The following is a 13,021-nucleotide window of genomic DNA, read 5'->3' as shown; positions in this document are numbered from 1 at the left end:
TGCAGCAGGACGCTGTGCACATACTTCACATTTTACACAAGTTATGTTGTGCAAGGGGCAGTCTCTCCTCCTCCCTCACCTCAGCTTAATTTAGACGGCTCGACTGCAGTGAGAATAAAAACGTGCACTGATAATTGTTAAACATCCCTCAGATGTTGGGGAGGAGGGGGGTAAAAAAAAAAAAAAGGAGAAAAGAAATTGCAAAAAAAAAGCATAAAGTCCCGCTCGGCTTGAAGAAAGCAGCCCCCAGCTTGCGTTCATGCATACTGGAAATTTCACAGAGTGCTGCCACCGAGGTACACGAAAAACGAGGGATTATTAACCCCTGCTCGGCTATTTGGGGGAAAATACCCCCGCTAGCAAAACACCTCCCCTCCTCCCCCCCCTCCTCCTCCCTGTAGGAATGTTCCGACTAAATGTTCCAGTCTGAGTTTTATTCCTTAAATTACTCCTAAATGTGAGTTTTCATTTCCCCCCCGAGAGCTCTTTCACAAAGACCCATTATTGGCTGACTGGAACAGCACGTTGGTCTGTTGTGGAATCAGTTTGTCACATCGAAGTTCAGCTTCTCTGCGGGAGAGTTAACAACACAACACAGTCGCCAAGCAAACGCAAAAAAAAGGACTTGCACATTAGATTCATTTTCAGCAATGTCTTGGATGTTTGCTGCATTTATTTACATTATTTCATGAAACCCTGCCTGAAGTTTAGTGTCTATAACAGTCAACACGTCTTGTTTGTTTGGGTGCTGTCCGTGGTGCTGAACCCCGCCTTTATAATCCAATTATCAACAAGACATTATCAGTGCAATGGCAACCTCACTACAACCTTTTTCGTGTTTTCCTCCCAGCCTCAAAACAAGGTGCATTAGTATTTTCTCTAAATTATTTGTAAACAATGTGACAATTTACAAAAAAATGAATAATTGAACATTATCTCCAAATGTGTCCCATTCCGTCGGTGCAGCAGGAGTCCATGTGCTTTTGTACTGATGCGTTTTATTGTAGCTAACATCCCATTTCCACCATCTAGACACCTTTATTCCCTCAAATTGTCTGTTTTCACACAATCACTGGAGTGCATCTCTAATATGTAGTCACTAATATGTTGCACTACGTCGAGTTTCACGTGATTATAGTCCTTTTCTCCGAAAACAGCATTTACGCGTGGTCAGGAACAGTCACCAGAGCCTCCTCAGGGTTTCTGTTGATGTCAACATTCTGCAACGAAAGCAACACAACCACTGACGACCTGTTTGGAGACTGTTGGCTCATTCCATAATAACTATTACTACATACCAAATTTTAGTATGTAGTGTGTTCAAAGTGACAAAAAAGGGACACCATGCAAAATACAATGTGCCTGATTGGCACTATTCCCACAATGCACTGCAGACACGGGGGGGGGGGGGGGGGGGGGGGGGGGGGGGGCGTGAATACTTTTGCAAGGCGCTGTGGATATTAATTTCATCAATACATAAATATTACTGTCCCACAGAATAGTTGGCAAAGCTAAGTATCTATTATGACACGTGTGCTCATGGAAACTCACCACTGGCCTCTCTCTGTGTGTGTTGACCGCTTCAATATTGAGGAAAAATGACTCAACTTTACAGCCTGAAACAGAGGAGAAAGTCAGACTGTCAGCGGGAGATTTCCAAAGATATGGAGATGTCAAGACACTAAAACATTTGCCGCCTACCGTAAGCGACCGGTGTGAGTTTGAGCACTGTGTGAAGTGGGCATCTTAGATAAGGAAGCTCATCTTCACAGGGGGGAAAGAGGATTATCAAGAATGTTTGTGGTGTTGAAAATAGCATCATATTCTATCGTGTCAAGGTATTTGGAAGCCTGGATTTCTGTACCTGAAGGTTTGTCTACAAAGTAGGCCAACAGGCAGCGGAAGACGGCCTGGTGGCAGACAACCAGAACGTTTTCCTGCCTCTCCAGCTCCATGATCACCGGCTCTAGACGATGCACAAGGTCCTCATAGGACTGGACAAAAGACACGATAATAGAGGAGTTCATAACAAATTTAACCAAACTCATTCTCATCTTTCCATCTCAGTCTATAACTGACCCAACCTCTCTTTATTCAGATTCTCTCATAATGACGGGTTACATAAAAGTGTGAAAAATGCCCCTTGAGCAAGACATACTTGCTTCGTCTCATCAATGAAGCTACAGCCAAATAACAGTTAGCTTAGCTTAGCACAACGACTGGAAACAGGGGGAAGCAGCTAGCCTTGTTCTGTCCAAAAGTAACACAAAAATCCACCTTCCAGCACATCTTCACTCATTGACATGGTTACATCTCTTTTGTCTCTTGTAGCGATGGGAAGTAACAAAGCATATTTACTCGATTACTGAACTTAAGCACAATTTTGAGATGTTGTTAAATGGGCTCTTTTGCATTACTTTGCAGTACTTTGGTAGTTTACCGTGAGTGAAATCTTTAATGCAGGACTTTCTCTTTAACCTGAGAACTACTCCCCCCACAGCTTGTTTGTGTGTTTAATACGTAAAATAAATGCAGTGACTTCCTGGAGGGTTGTCATCGCTGTGAGCTTCTCTTAAAACCACAACTTTGTTATCTCTGGAGTTTAAACGCAGCAGGACAAGCTGTTCACACTTGTTTCCTGTCTTTATGCGACGCTTAGTCAACAGTCTACTGCACTCTATAGCTCAAAGACAAACATCTTCATGGTATCAAGCTTCTCATCTAACAATGAGCAAAAAAAGCAAATAGCGTATTTCCCAAAATGTTGACCTGTTCCTTTAACTTCCTGACTTGCTCTCGTGGACTGTAGTTGAACTGTGCAGCTCGCAGGTGTGATCGTGTGTTCCCGAAAAACTCCGAGTGATACTTCACTGGTTAAAGAAAAAGGTTAAAAACAAAAGTCATTGTGCATCTACAAGAGTACTCACCTCGCCCTTTGGGTAACGATAACGATACTTGTCCTGGTCTCTTAGTGCAAACTCTTCGGGGAAATTCTCCTGAATCTCTTCGTAGGTTAGCTCCTCACACACACCCTTTAGTTAGGAAAAAGTAACGAACATCTCTTCATGAAAACACGGCTGAACGTCTGGCTTTGAAGATCTCAACCTACATTATTTGGAGATTGAATGCTCTTTGTATTGCACCATTTGAAAGCATCGTCTACAAGTCTAAATTGTCCCTGTGTGTGTGTCTTTTGTTTGAAGCAACATGTTTTAAGATGGAGAGATGTGACTCACAGCGTCGATCTCATTGAGGGCCTTCCACTGCTCATACTGGACTCCCAGAGCTTCTGCAGTCTGGATGGTCCTCTTCATGTGGCTCGTCCACACCTTCAGGTCTCTGATATTCTGACCTCTGATAAAGGTCGCCAAGGCACTGGCATACTGGAAACAATTAGTGCAATTTGTACCCAATTTTTACTTCACCCAACTACCCATCAGTATTTACAAGAAAGGCTGAAATTGGCAGCTATTTTCATAATTGTCATTTGCCAAAACAGTTCATGGGTCCAGCTTCACAAATGTGAATATTTAAGGCCTTTTCTTTCAATTTCTTTTTATGTATATTGAATATTTTTAATGTTTGGACTGTTGGACAAAACATTCACTGTAAAGGTGTCATCCTGTGTAATTTTGACCGAATTTCTCACTTTTTCCAGAATCTTAAACCAAACAAACAATCAATGGAGATTTGCTGAAAAGTTTGAGAAAGAAACTTTATTTTTGTGTTTTACTTATTTGTGTCCGCTATTCTTATCACCAAATTTATCCTAAATGAAAATAATATTTTTTTAAAGTTCAAAATGAACTCCACCTCAACCACCTACAACAGTAAATGAGTATTAATAACCTTATAATGTCATTTATAATGGTGGAACATTTTTTTTGTTTGTTGCATTGAGGACTTCTACTTTTTATGCTTGAAGTACATTTTTCTGATTATATACTTCATTTTCAATGCAGTACTGTGACTTGTACTAGAGTACTTCTTACAAGGTATTAGTAATGTTACTTCTGTAAAGGTAATGAATACTCCCTCTTCTGGTCTCGTGTAATCTACTCACCTTTTGTCCTCTCGGCGAGAGGCCTGAATCTCCACCGATGCATCCCAGCAGGTTGAGTTCACTCTCACCGTGGCGGCTCAGGTAGATGGATCTTGGTGTGACGTGAATGTTCATGAGGTAGTAGACTATCCTGCTTTGAATGTGGTCCTGGACCCGGTTCACCAGGTATCTACTGCCCACGTCGAAGATCTTGATGTAGGAGAGCTTCCTGTTCAAAGTGGGCATTGGAGAAATGAATGAAATTAATCTGTTGGACATAAAGGGACGAGACTATGCCGTGTGTTCTCTTATTGATCTCACAGGAGGAAAAGCATCATGGGAATGTACCTGTCTCTCTCGTCGTCTATAGGCATGTAGCTGGCCCTGTAACACTCAATTCGCTGACTGAAGTCTTCCAAGGCCTCGACTATGTCACGATCCACGTAGTCTGGACTGCCAAATTTTACTTGCTGGAAAGAAAAGACAGTTTTGGAAATTAGTTGCGAACACTTCATCCTTTCAGCCCAAACAAAACATCCTTGACTGACCTTAATATTCTCTGCAATGATTCCTGGGTCGTCACAGATTGACTCCACAAAGAACACCTGCACACAATTTCAAAGTTCAGATTATATGACTGTGAAATATACTTTTTCCCACTTGTGATCTTGTGTTTTTAATCTCATCCTTAAAGCAATAGTTTAAAAAAAAATTTAAACACACTTTTAACCTTCGAGCAAGCCAGGCTAGCTGTTTCCCTCTGCTTCCAGTCTTTATGCTAAGCTAAGTTAATCACTTCAAATTGAACAGACCCATCTGATAATGAATAATATTCATCTTGTCCTCTATCTGTCTGCAAGAAAGCTTATTAGCATATTTGCCAAAAAGTCCAAGTTCCACATACAAACTCACTTTGTAGCCTCTCTCCTTGGCATAACTAAGGATGACTGCCCTCCTCTCCCTGGTGGTGTTGGTAGCATCAAACACCTAAATGAGACAGAACATAGAGGTGTTATTGATCCATCCTTAACGTTGGCAATTAAAGTATATTTACATTATTCATCATGGTGATAAACAATCAAGCACCTGAATTACAATAGAAGACGATTGTAATGTATATAATATAGTATTATAGATTACAACACATGGATAAATATCATGTCTGAAACATGTTACACTGACATGTTTTTAGGTTGTAGAAAGTAATCTCCACTGATAGATCAGATGGTATTTTTTTGAAAGGGTTTAAAAAAAAAAAAACCTGAACAAAATGCTGTGAACTGGTTCAACAAGACTGATGGTTAAAAGTGCAAAACGAGATAAAGCTTCCTCTTTTTGCTCTGAATTCTCGAATCAGAATAAAAGAAATCAACAGTCATTGGTCAAATAAACTGGAAGCTTAGCAAATAAGTGCAGATTTAAACAGGAACTTGCACAATAATGCAGTCTTTAACAAGCTGGAATATCAAAATAATTGGTTTGTATGACACAAAAGGGCTGAAATCTTTGCCACAGAGGCTGAGATATCTTGCTTCTGGTCCCAAAAATATCCACAGAAGATATTATACAAGAGATTTGGTGGTACTCTCTACGGCTAGTAAAATGATCTTTATGTGTAAAATCTATACCACTATAATCTCTGTGATAACTGCAGAAATGAACAGTAAAAAAGACACACACTCATGCACAAACACAATACATGATGGATCAGTGTGTTTCGTTGGGAATGGAGGGACAGTTTCAAGTGTCCTCTTACTCACGGCGACTTGTCCCTGTTCCTTTGAGAAGTAGGCAGCGACGTCTTTGAGGGCAGCTGACGCACAGGCCCTGAAAGAGAAGTGACACTCGCACAGGTAAAGGAGCAAAAACTGCAAAAAATATGAGTGCATGGTGAATCTGGCACGAGAAATGACAGATCAGACCACATAAAGCCAACAATAACAATATTATATTTACTTGCGGATCCTCATGGCCTCCTCGTTGTCAGGTTTAAAGAACTCAAAGTTCTTGTAGATCTTGACAGCCTCTCTGCGGTACTGGCCCACATTAAACACTGGTTAACGTAAGAAACACAGAGGTTTTAAAGAAATACAGCACAACACAATGATTTTATATTTAAATTGACATTGAAACAGTGAATTCCTCGTCTCTGTCATACATCTTTATGATCAGAATACAAGGATTTACTTTAAAAACTGACTTTTTGTCGGCACTCCGATCCAGTTCAGGTAGCGCGTGAGCTTCTTGGAGATGTACGTCTTTCCTCTGGCCGGCAACCCCACCATCACAATCATTGTGGGGGAGTTACAGAACTGAGGCACAGAGGCTGAGGTGAAGACAAACGCACAAAAACATAAAGGCAATAGTTACCGAATGCTGCTGATATTGAAATTCAAGCGATATTGTTGCGAATCATTCAGTAGAAGAGCATCGAGCCTTGTTGTTTGTGTCCTTGTGTGTCAGTTACATCAGAGTCATGATCAACTCTGTGAGGCCCTGCGCTGCAGGACATGTGTTCAGCGTGTCGCTGCCAAGGTAATCTTCATTAGTAGAGAGAATAAGAGCTCCAAGGTGCAGCTCAAATGTCTGCAGACTAGAGTTGTGAGTCACACGGCTTATCTGCTGGTCTTTGGCAGGCACCTGACACGGAAACCTGTCCAACCAACCACCAACGAATCTAAATCATCACTTCAACAAGACATAAAAACTAAGGACATTTGCAAATTCAGCCTAAAAGATGTGTACAACGTTTAGCAACCGGATGCTCGGGTAGTCTCCTTTTAGAAACAACCAGATCAGCATAGTGCACCATATGGCCGACAATAACATGAGTAAAACCCTCCTAATCTCCAACTGTGTGAAAGTGTGAGTGTCCTCCCTGCAGGTGTTTTTCAACTCAAGCCAGCTTTACTCAGCCAATGTTCCCAATATAGCGCCGTTATACTTCAAATCTAAAGCTTTGATTCAGACTGTCGCTACACTACATTGCACTTATTTTACTGAAGCTACAGTTAAGAAAACAGAGGCAACGTTGTAGAATGACCTCAGGAATTTCTACACAAAATCTGCCGTACATTTGGAGAGTTTGTGTATCTCTTAACCGTCATGAGTTCTTCCGCGCTTGTCTCCAAAAAAAAAAAAGGCCATTAATTTATAAGGCAGACTGCAGGGTCGCTCGCTGTACCCCAAAAAAACAACCCGGATGGTCCGTGAGAGTCCATGCAGGGACAAGGAGAGCATCCAGGCGGTTCGATTATGAATGGAGTATGCTGCGTCAGCAAAATGCTCAAAGGCCCACGTCAGACACAGAACAGAGAGCCAACTCGGACCTGGCATGGTCAAGCTCGGCTGTCATCCCATGACTGACTCCTCTTTGTCTCTCGGACCGCCACCTGCGTTCCCCTGAACCGTACTGAGCTCAGTCCTGAAGGATTCAGACGTATGAAACACACCTGTTGACTGTTGAAAGTGTGCAAGCAAACACCACAGCTTAATCTGAAACAAGAATGAGTTAAAGTAGTGGCAGAACAAACAGAATAGATCATGTTTCTGCTTCTATTCAGGCCGAGCCAGGGTTTTCACTGCACTTACATCCTCTCCTGCGGTTCAAGTTGCAGCCCATCCATGGCACCCAGATCTTGAGCAGTGGAGTCTGGGTGAGTTTTTTCTGCTCTGTGTTATTTTTGAGAGCCATGAGGCCTGAGTGGCAGATGGAGGAGTGAGCGTGAACGACTGAGGCTCTGTGATCTGTGTGCACGCGTGTGCTTCACTGAGCACTACCTACCGCAGGTCAGCTGACTGTTACTAAGGAGAAGTACTTGGTAGGCAGGAGGGAGGGAGGACCTGAGGCCATGCTGCCTCGCAGTCTGTTTCAAGATTTAAATAAAGGCCCGAGGGGAGCCGCCACAGTCTCTGTGGTGTCAGGCAGTAGAGAAGCATTCACATCCACCATCCTGCACATCCCAGTTTCTCAGTGAAAGTAAAAGTACCCGAGTCGTCTGACCAGTATAACAGAGGTGGGACCCGCTCTGGAATTCAGATGAGCACAGTTACAGGTTGTTTGTTTGTCTGTTTGTTGAATGTGGAGCGGTGATTTTTTTTTCTTACCACTAGAGGGCAGTGTAAACCATATACTTAAATCTAGGACAAGGGTCATTTATTGTTCAGGACATTTTTAAAATGTTGTGCACATGTGGAAACTGTTTTTTTTAAATAAATTCTGCTAAATGGCTTACTCACCCCATTAAAGCTACCACACTATAAATAGGACTTTACTTAAAAGTAAACTGCATTAAAAATTGCAATGCAGTCAAAGTACTCATTCTGTACATTTGATCATTTTAGTGCCTATATCTTCCATTTCTCTATTGCTGATACTGGTACAAACAACATGTAAATGGAGCTTATATTGACTACTTTATGAACTGTTAGGTAATGTGAGAAAACTGGGTTTAAATAGTGCTCCCAGTGGTGAGAGCTATTGTGTATCTATAAGGAGTCACTGGCGTCAAACTCAAGGCCCGACACGTTATTGTATGTGGCGCGCGACAGCTTGAAATGATCACAAAATATATTTTGGAAGATTTGGGTTTTCATTGAGGGGTGAAGGTGAAGGTCCTGCAGCCGGACCAGATGAGAACCACTGCCCAAGACCACATGCATGCTCTTATTAGCTCACAATTATTACTTAGACCAGAGTTATATGTCCTTCTCAACTGTGACAAAATAGCTTTGGACAAAGTTAATATAATATCGTGCGTTTGATTGTTGTCTTTGTTATTTTATTCTGTATTTAGTTTGATTTTTAATATAGTAATGTGGATTTCTTAACCTTAAGTTAAATGGATTTATGTTATAGTATAATAACAGAAATTTGCTTACATGCATTTTTACATTTATATAAATGCATGTACAATGTTGTTACACTTGAATAAACAATAATCTAATACAAAGACAGTTATTTGACATTATGTTCGGGAGGAGTTGATGCCATGTGGCCCTCGGTGAAAATGAGTTGGCATGTCGGAGGGTCAAGACAAATAAATGATTATGCAGTATCAAATGAATGACACTGTGTGTATTATGCAAATTGCAAATGTATTAGATGATTGTGGAAGGAAATCCAGAAAACATCAGGACCCCTAACAAATGAGGTACACAGCCTGAAGCTTGGAGCAGATAACGAGGACGCGCTCAGGAGTGTGTGCGTGTGTGTGTGTGTGTGTGTGTGTGTGTGTGTGTGTGTGTGTGTGTGTGTGTGTGTGTGTGTGTGTGTGTGTGTGTGAGGGTTGCTTGAAGGCCTGAGGACTGTTGTTTATGCGGATGGGGGTTGAGGTTGACCAACACTTAACAGGACGAGGCCTTGTCCAATCGATGGACTAGAAGAGGTGCTGACCAGATGAAGGGGGGCTGACTTTACAAGGCTGAGACATTGAAATCAGCAGATCTCTTGGTGCCTACTGCGGGGCAGGTACTGATCTACATTACATTAACTCAAGAAGCAAGAAAGAACAGTTTCTTCAAGAAAGTTAAGCGACAAAGTGCTACAAGTAAGTGCTATTTTCTTTCTTCAAAGCATGGTTGAAAAAAACATGTATTTTTAGTTTGCTGTCCTGATGTCAATGGGGCGTAACATGGAAGATATTCTCTGTCGATGTGCTAAGGAGGAGTAGAGTCTCTAATGAAAGACTTATGTGCTTTATTTTCTTGCAAGAAAAGAAAAGTATGCCGCAGCTACCCAGAGCAGGCTGTGACATAAGATTCACAGTGAAATAACAGTCACAACCCTACTTCATACATGATGAGCGTTACGCCTCAAAACGCTGAGTCGTGGTATCTGCTTGACCTGCTGTCGTCTAGTCCACGAGATCAAAGAAGCTCAATTTACCTTTGCCCTGAGAAGTCAACCCCCTTTCTGTTTACGACCCCCCCCCCCTCCACCACCAACCCCTCACACAGACACACACACACACACACACACCCCATCTACAAGTGAGGAAAAGTCAACAGGCCTTTGATCTCCTTTCCTCTCCACCATCCGGTTCAACCATCTTTGAGAAACATTTAAATCAGTCTCTACTGTCACTTAACATTACAATGCGATGTTTTACCATCACTGGAGCTCATTGCTCCATTGAGGAGCCGGACAGCAAATAGCCGTGACTTGATCCACGCCGGTCTGCTGACCGGCGGGGGGGGCAATGTATCTCTGTCCCATGGGATATCTTTTGTATATTTTGTGCAGTAATGGGTAGTGAAAATGGTCCGGACACCAGCTGTAGAGTTTAACAGCTGATTGCGCCCCCCCTCACCGTCACCCCCCCACAGCTGATCCAAATTCAGAGCATTCAAAGCTCAACAAAAACTATTTGCAATGTAGAGCTCTAGTGGAGTCATGTTGACTCGACCACTGAATGAAGAAAACGTTGGCTTGAAGAACAGCAACAATGTAATTTGATGCTTTTGAAGAGCAGACGTCTCCTGAGACATCAGAACATCTTCCGAACCAAACAAATACTGAAAAACAGCTATATCTTTATTTTTTCCTGCGTAAGATATATATCCTACCTAACGAAAGGGTCGTTTGATCAAACCTTAATACCACACATTCTGTTAACCTCAAATGGGAATATTCATCAAGCTGATTTTGCAACAGCCAATAAAGGCCAGTGTTTCCTGTTTTTGCACAAGCCATTTCGAGGAGGTACTCTATATGTTATTCTAATGGGTGTTTGCCTGCCAGCAGTTCAGCATGTCCTCTAAGGGGGACTAGAGTTACACACACACACACACACACACACACACACATACACACACACACACACACACACACACACACACACACATTAACAAACACACTTGCATTTGGAGTTTAAGGAAAATAAAACCACTTTAAAAATAGCCAGCAACTCTCTTGACTTTCTGTTTCTGAATATTTGTACCTTTGCACCTCAGAACACTAACGTTGGATGGTTTTCACCCGAGCGATTGTGGATGCGTTATTTTTATTATGTTGCTTTTGTCTGAGTCGCGTGGGTCTTTGTGTAGCTTCATGCTGCTCACAGAGGTGGGCGTGTCTCTCTGCTCCGATCCCTGTTTTTTTTTAATCAAAAAGCACGTGTTTGGGTAATTTTCACCAGACGTTAGTGATCGAGGGTGAAAACATCCCGGATGGGTTTTAACATTGAACTGAAACTTTTCCTTCACAGAACAAGACCCACATGTCACAGGAACAGGTGGACCATAGAACAAGTTCATAGCTTCATTATTTATATTTGTAATCATATTTTAGTGACGATTCCCTAATTTTTCAACCAATTTTGAGGCTTTTTTTAAGGGTTCCACAATCATACCTATTTTTGTTTTAATGAGAATTTCTTTATGGTAAAATAAAAGAAGAGCACTTTAATTTGACTTGTATTGTTGTATTTTAATATATTTTGATGAGAAGTATATTTTATCAGGCACATTTATATCGACGTTAGTGATAGTGTGACTATTTTTAACGTTAGTGTTCTAGGGTTAAAGAAACACAGACCGTACTGCATTTCTGCATAAAGCTAGTACTATATGGCACAAGTCTATTTGTATTCGCATATTATATCCATGATGTACACACTCCATTTGAACATATCTATAGCCGGCATGTATCACATAGTATAGAAACCTTGCTGCATCATGACTTCCAGTGTATTGTTTTGGCATGTGCTCTGCAGAGGCGGTTCATTTGTGAGCTCACCTGCACTGTCACACCTGCGGAGCCTTACGTGTTCCAGCGGGAGAAACTCCATTCTGACTATAGTCCAGTGGAGCAACCAGCAAAAGTGGCTGAAACCAGCGACACACTGGATTATGAGGTCCGAGTCAACAGGACTTTTTAAAGAAACTAAACACCTCTGCTCAACCCACCCCCACAACTATGGAGCCGTCTCTTTTCACGACACATGTGTCATACGATAGTAGCAGCCTGGGCTTGTCCTTTAATGTTTGCCAGGGCCAGAGTTCACAACTTACACACATGGGAGGAAGAAGCTGCCGTCGAGAGGGCGAATTCCAACATGTGCAAAGGTCGGCAAGAGGCCGATTGTCGCTGCAAGGGAAGACAACATTCATGTGTGCAGACTCATCGTGCATGTGCGGTTTGATGAGCAGCGGTGAGGGAGTTGTTGTTGGCTGTGCGGCGTCAACAAATGGAAAGGGTTACTTGAGATCAAAACCCAAAAGTTAAGATATGATTTGAAAGTGATGCACTGCATTATGTAATCTTTAAAGTACAGATCCATAACGGTGACTTTATAATATATATTTATACTGACTTTGTATGACATACGTCATGCCCCAAATCTATACTACATACTAATTATTTACATTTTACGGTGTAATGGTCAAGCAGTTACAGTAAAACACTTCTATTTTGTCAATTTTTACAAACAGGAAATATTACGATATGTGGATAATATTGTGACAAAATTAAGTGAACTTGTGCATCCTAAATATGGTCTATTTTGGAAACTTTTAACTTAAAATATTCGTATCCTCTTTCTGAAGCTAACTGACCGCCCAGAATTTATTTGAAAAAAAAATCCCCCTCTGTAATCAACTCCCGGTGCATTTCTTTGTGGAAGAACATTGTGCTTCAAACTGTCTGGTTTGAGTATCTTTCATTTTCATACTTTTCCTGTGTGAACAAACCAAAAGTTTGCTCTCTTGTCAGCCACAAAAGTCTTTTTGTGAACTTTCTTCACATATACAGCAGCAATCCCCAACAGCTAAAAAAATACTTTGATGTGGATTATGGATCAGTGGAGTTTTCCTTTCACATAACCACATTAGTGGAATGAACCCCTCTTTGGCACAGCCGCAACAATAACCCTCCAGACGTTTGTATAACACGTGGTCCAAAGCAGAGAAGACTAAAGTTACCTGGTTTGACCGAACTCAAAGGTCATCCACAATTATATGGAAATATTGTATTCATTG

The 13,021-nt window shown here is 41.6% G+C and overlaps 1 protein-coding gene across 2 annotated transcripts; it reads right to left on the bottom strand.

The window, feature by feature from the left end:
- Positions 1 to 637: 637 nt before the first annotated feature.
- On the bottom strand, positions 638 to 11,893 carry pfkfb1 (6-phosphofructo-2-kinase/fructose-2,6-biphosphatase 1). Of its 2 annotated transcripts, none has more exons than XM_068597804.1 (14): positions 11,781 to 11,893; positions 6,243 to 6,368; positions 5,999 to 6,095; positions 5,803 to 5,869; positions 4,955 to 5,029; positions 4,591 to 4,647; positions 4,391 to 4,512; positions 4,064 to 4,271; positions 3,237 to 3,383; positions 2,928 to 3,032; positions 1,865 to 1,994; positions 1,702 to 1,764; positions 1,552 to 1,616; positions 638 to 1,220 (listed from the first exon to the last, which is right to left on the bottom strand). In XM_068597804.1, exons 1-14 carry the CDS (start codon positions 11,830 to 11,832, stop codon positions 1,161 to 1,163), a joined length of 1,374 nt encoding a protein of 457 aa, XP_068453905.1. In that variant the 5' UTR covers positions 11,833 to 11,893; the 3' UTR covers positions 638 to 1,160. The 2 variants fall into 2 exon arrangements, with proteins under 2 accessions (XP_068453905.1, XP_068453904.1); XM_068597803.1 differs by lacking the exon at positions 11,781 to 11,893 and adding an exon at positions 7,634 to 7,760.
- Positions 11,894 to 13,021: the final 1,128 nt, after the last annotated feature.

Source organism: Clinocottus analis, unplaced genomic scaffold (genome assembly GCF_023055335.1).
Source record: "Clinocottus analis isolate CAN_PGR_092001 unplaced genomic scaffold, fCliAna1.0.p SCAF_4, whole genome shotgun sequence".
Taxonomy (NCBI): domain Eukaryota; kingdom Metazoa; phylum Chordata; class Actinopteri; order Perciformes; family Cottidae; genus Clinocottus; species Clinocottus analis.
Note: the sequence above shows the minus strand (reverse complement) of the source record. Positions and strands in the feature narration are given on the sequence as shown.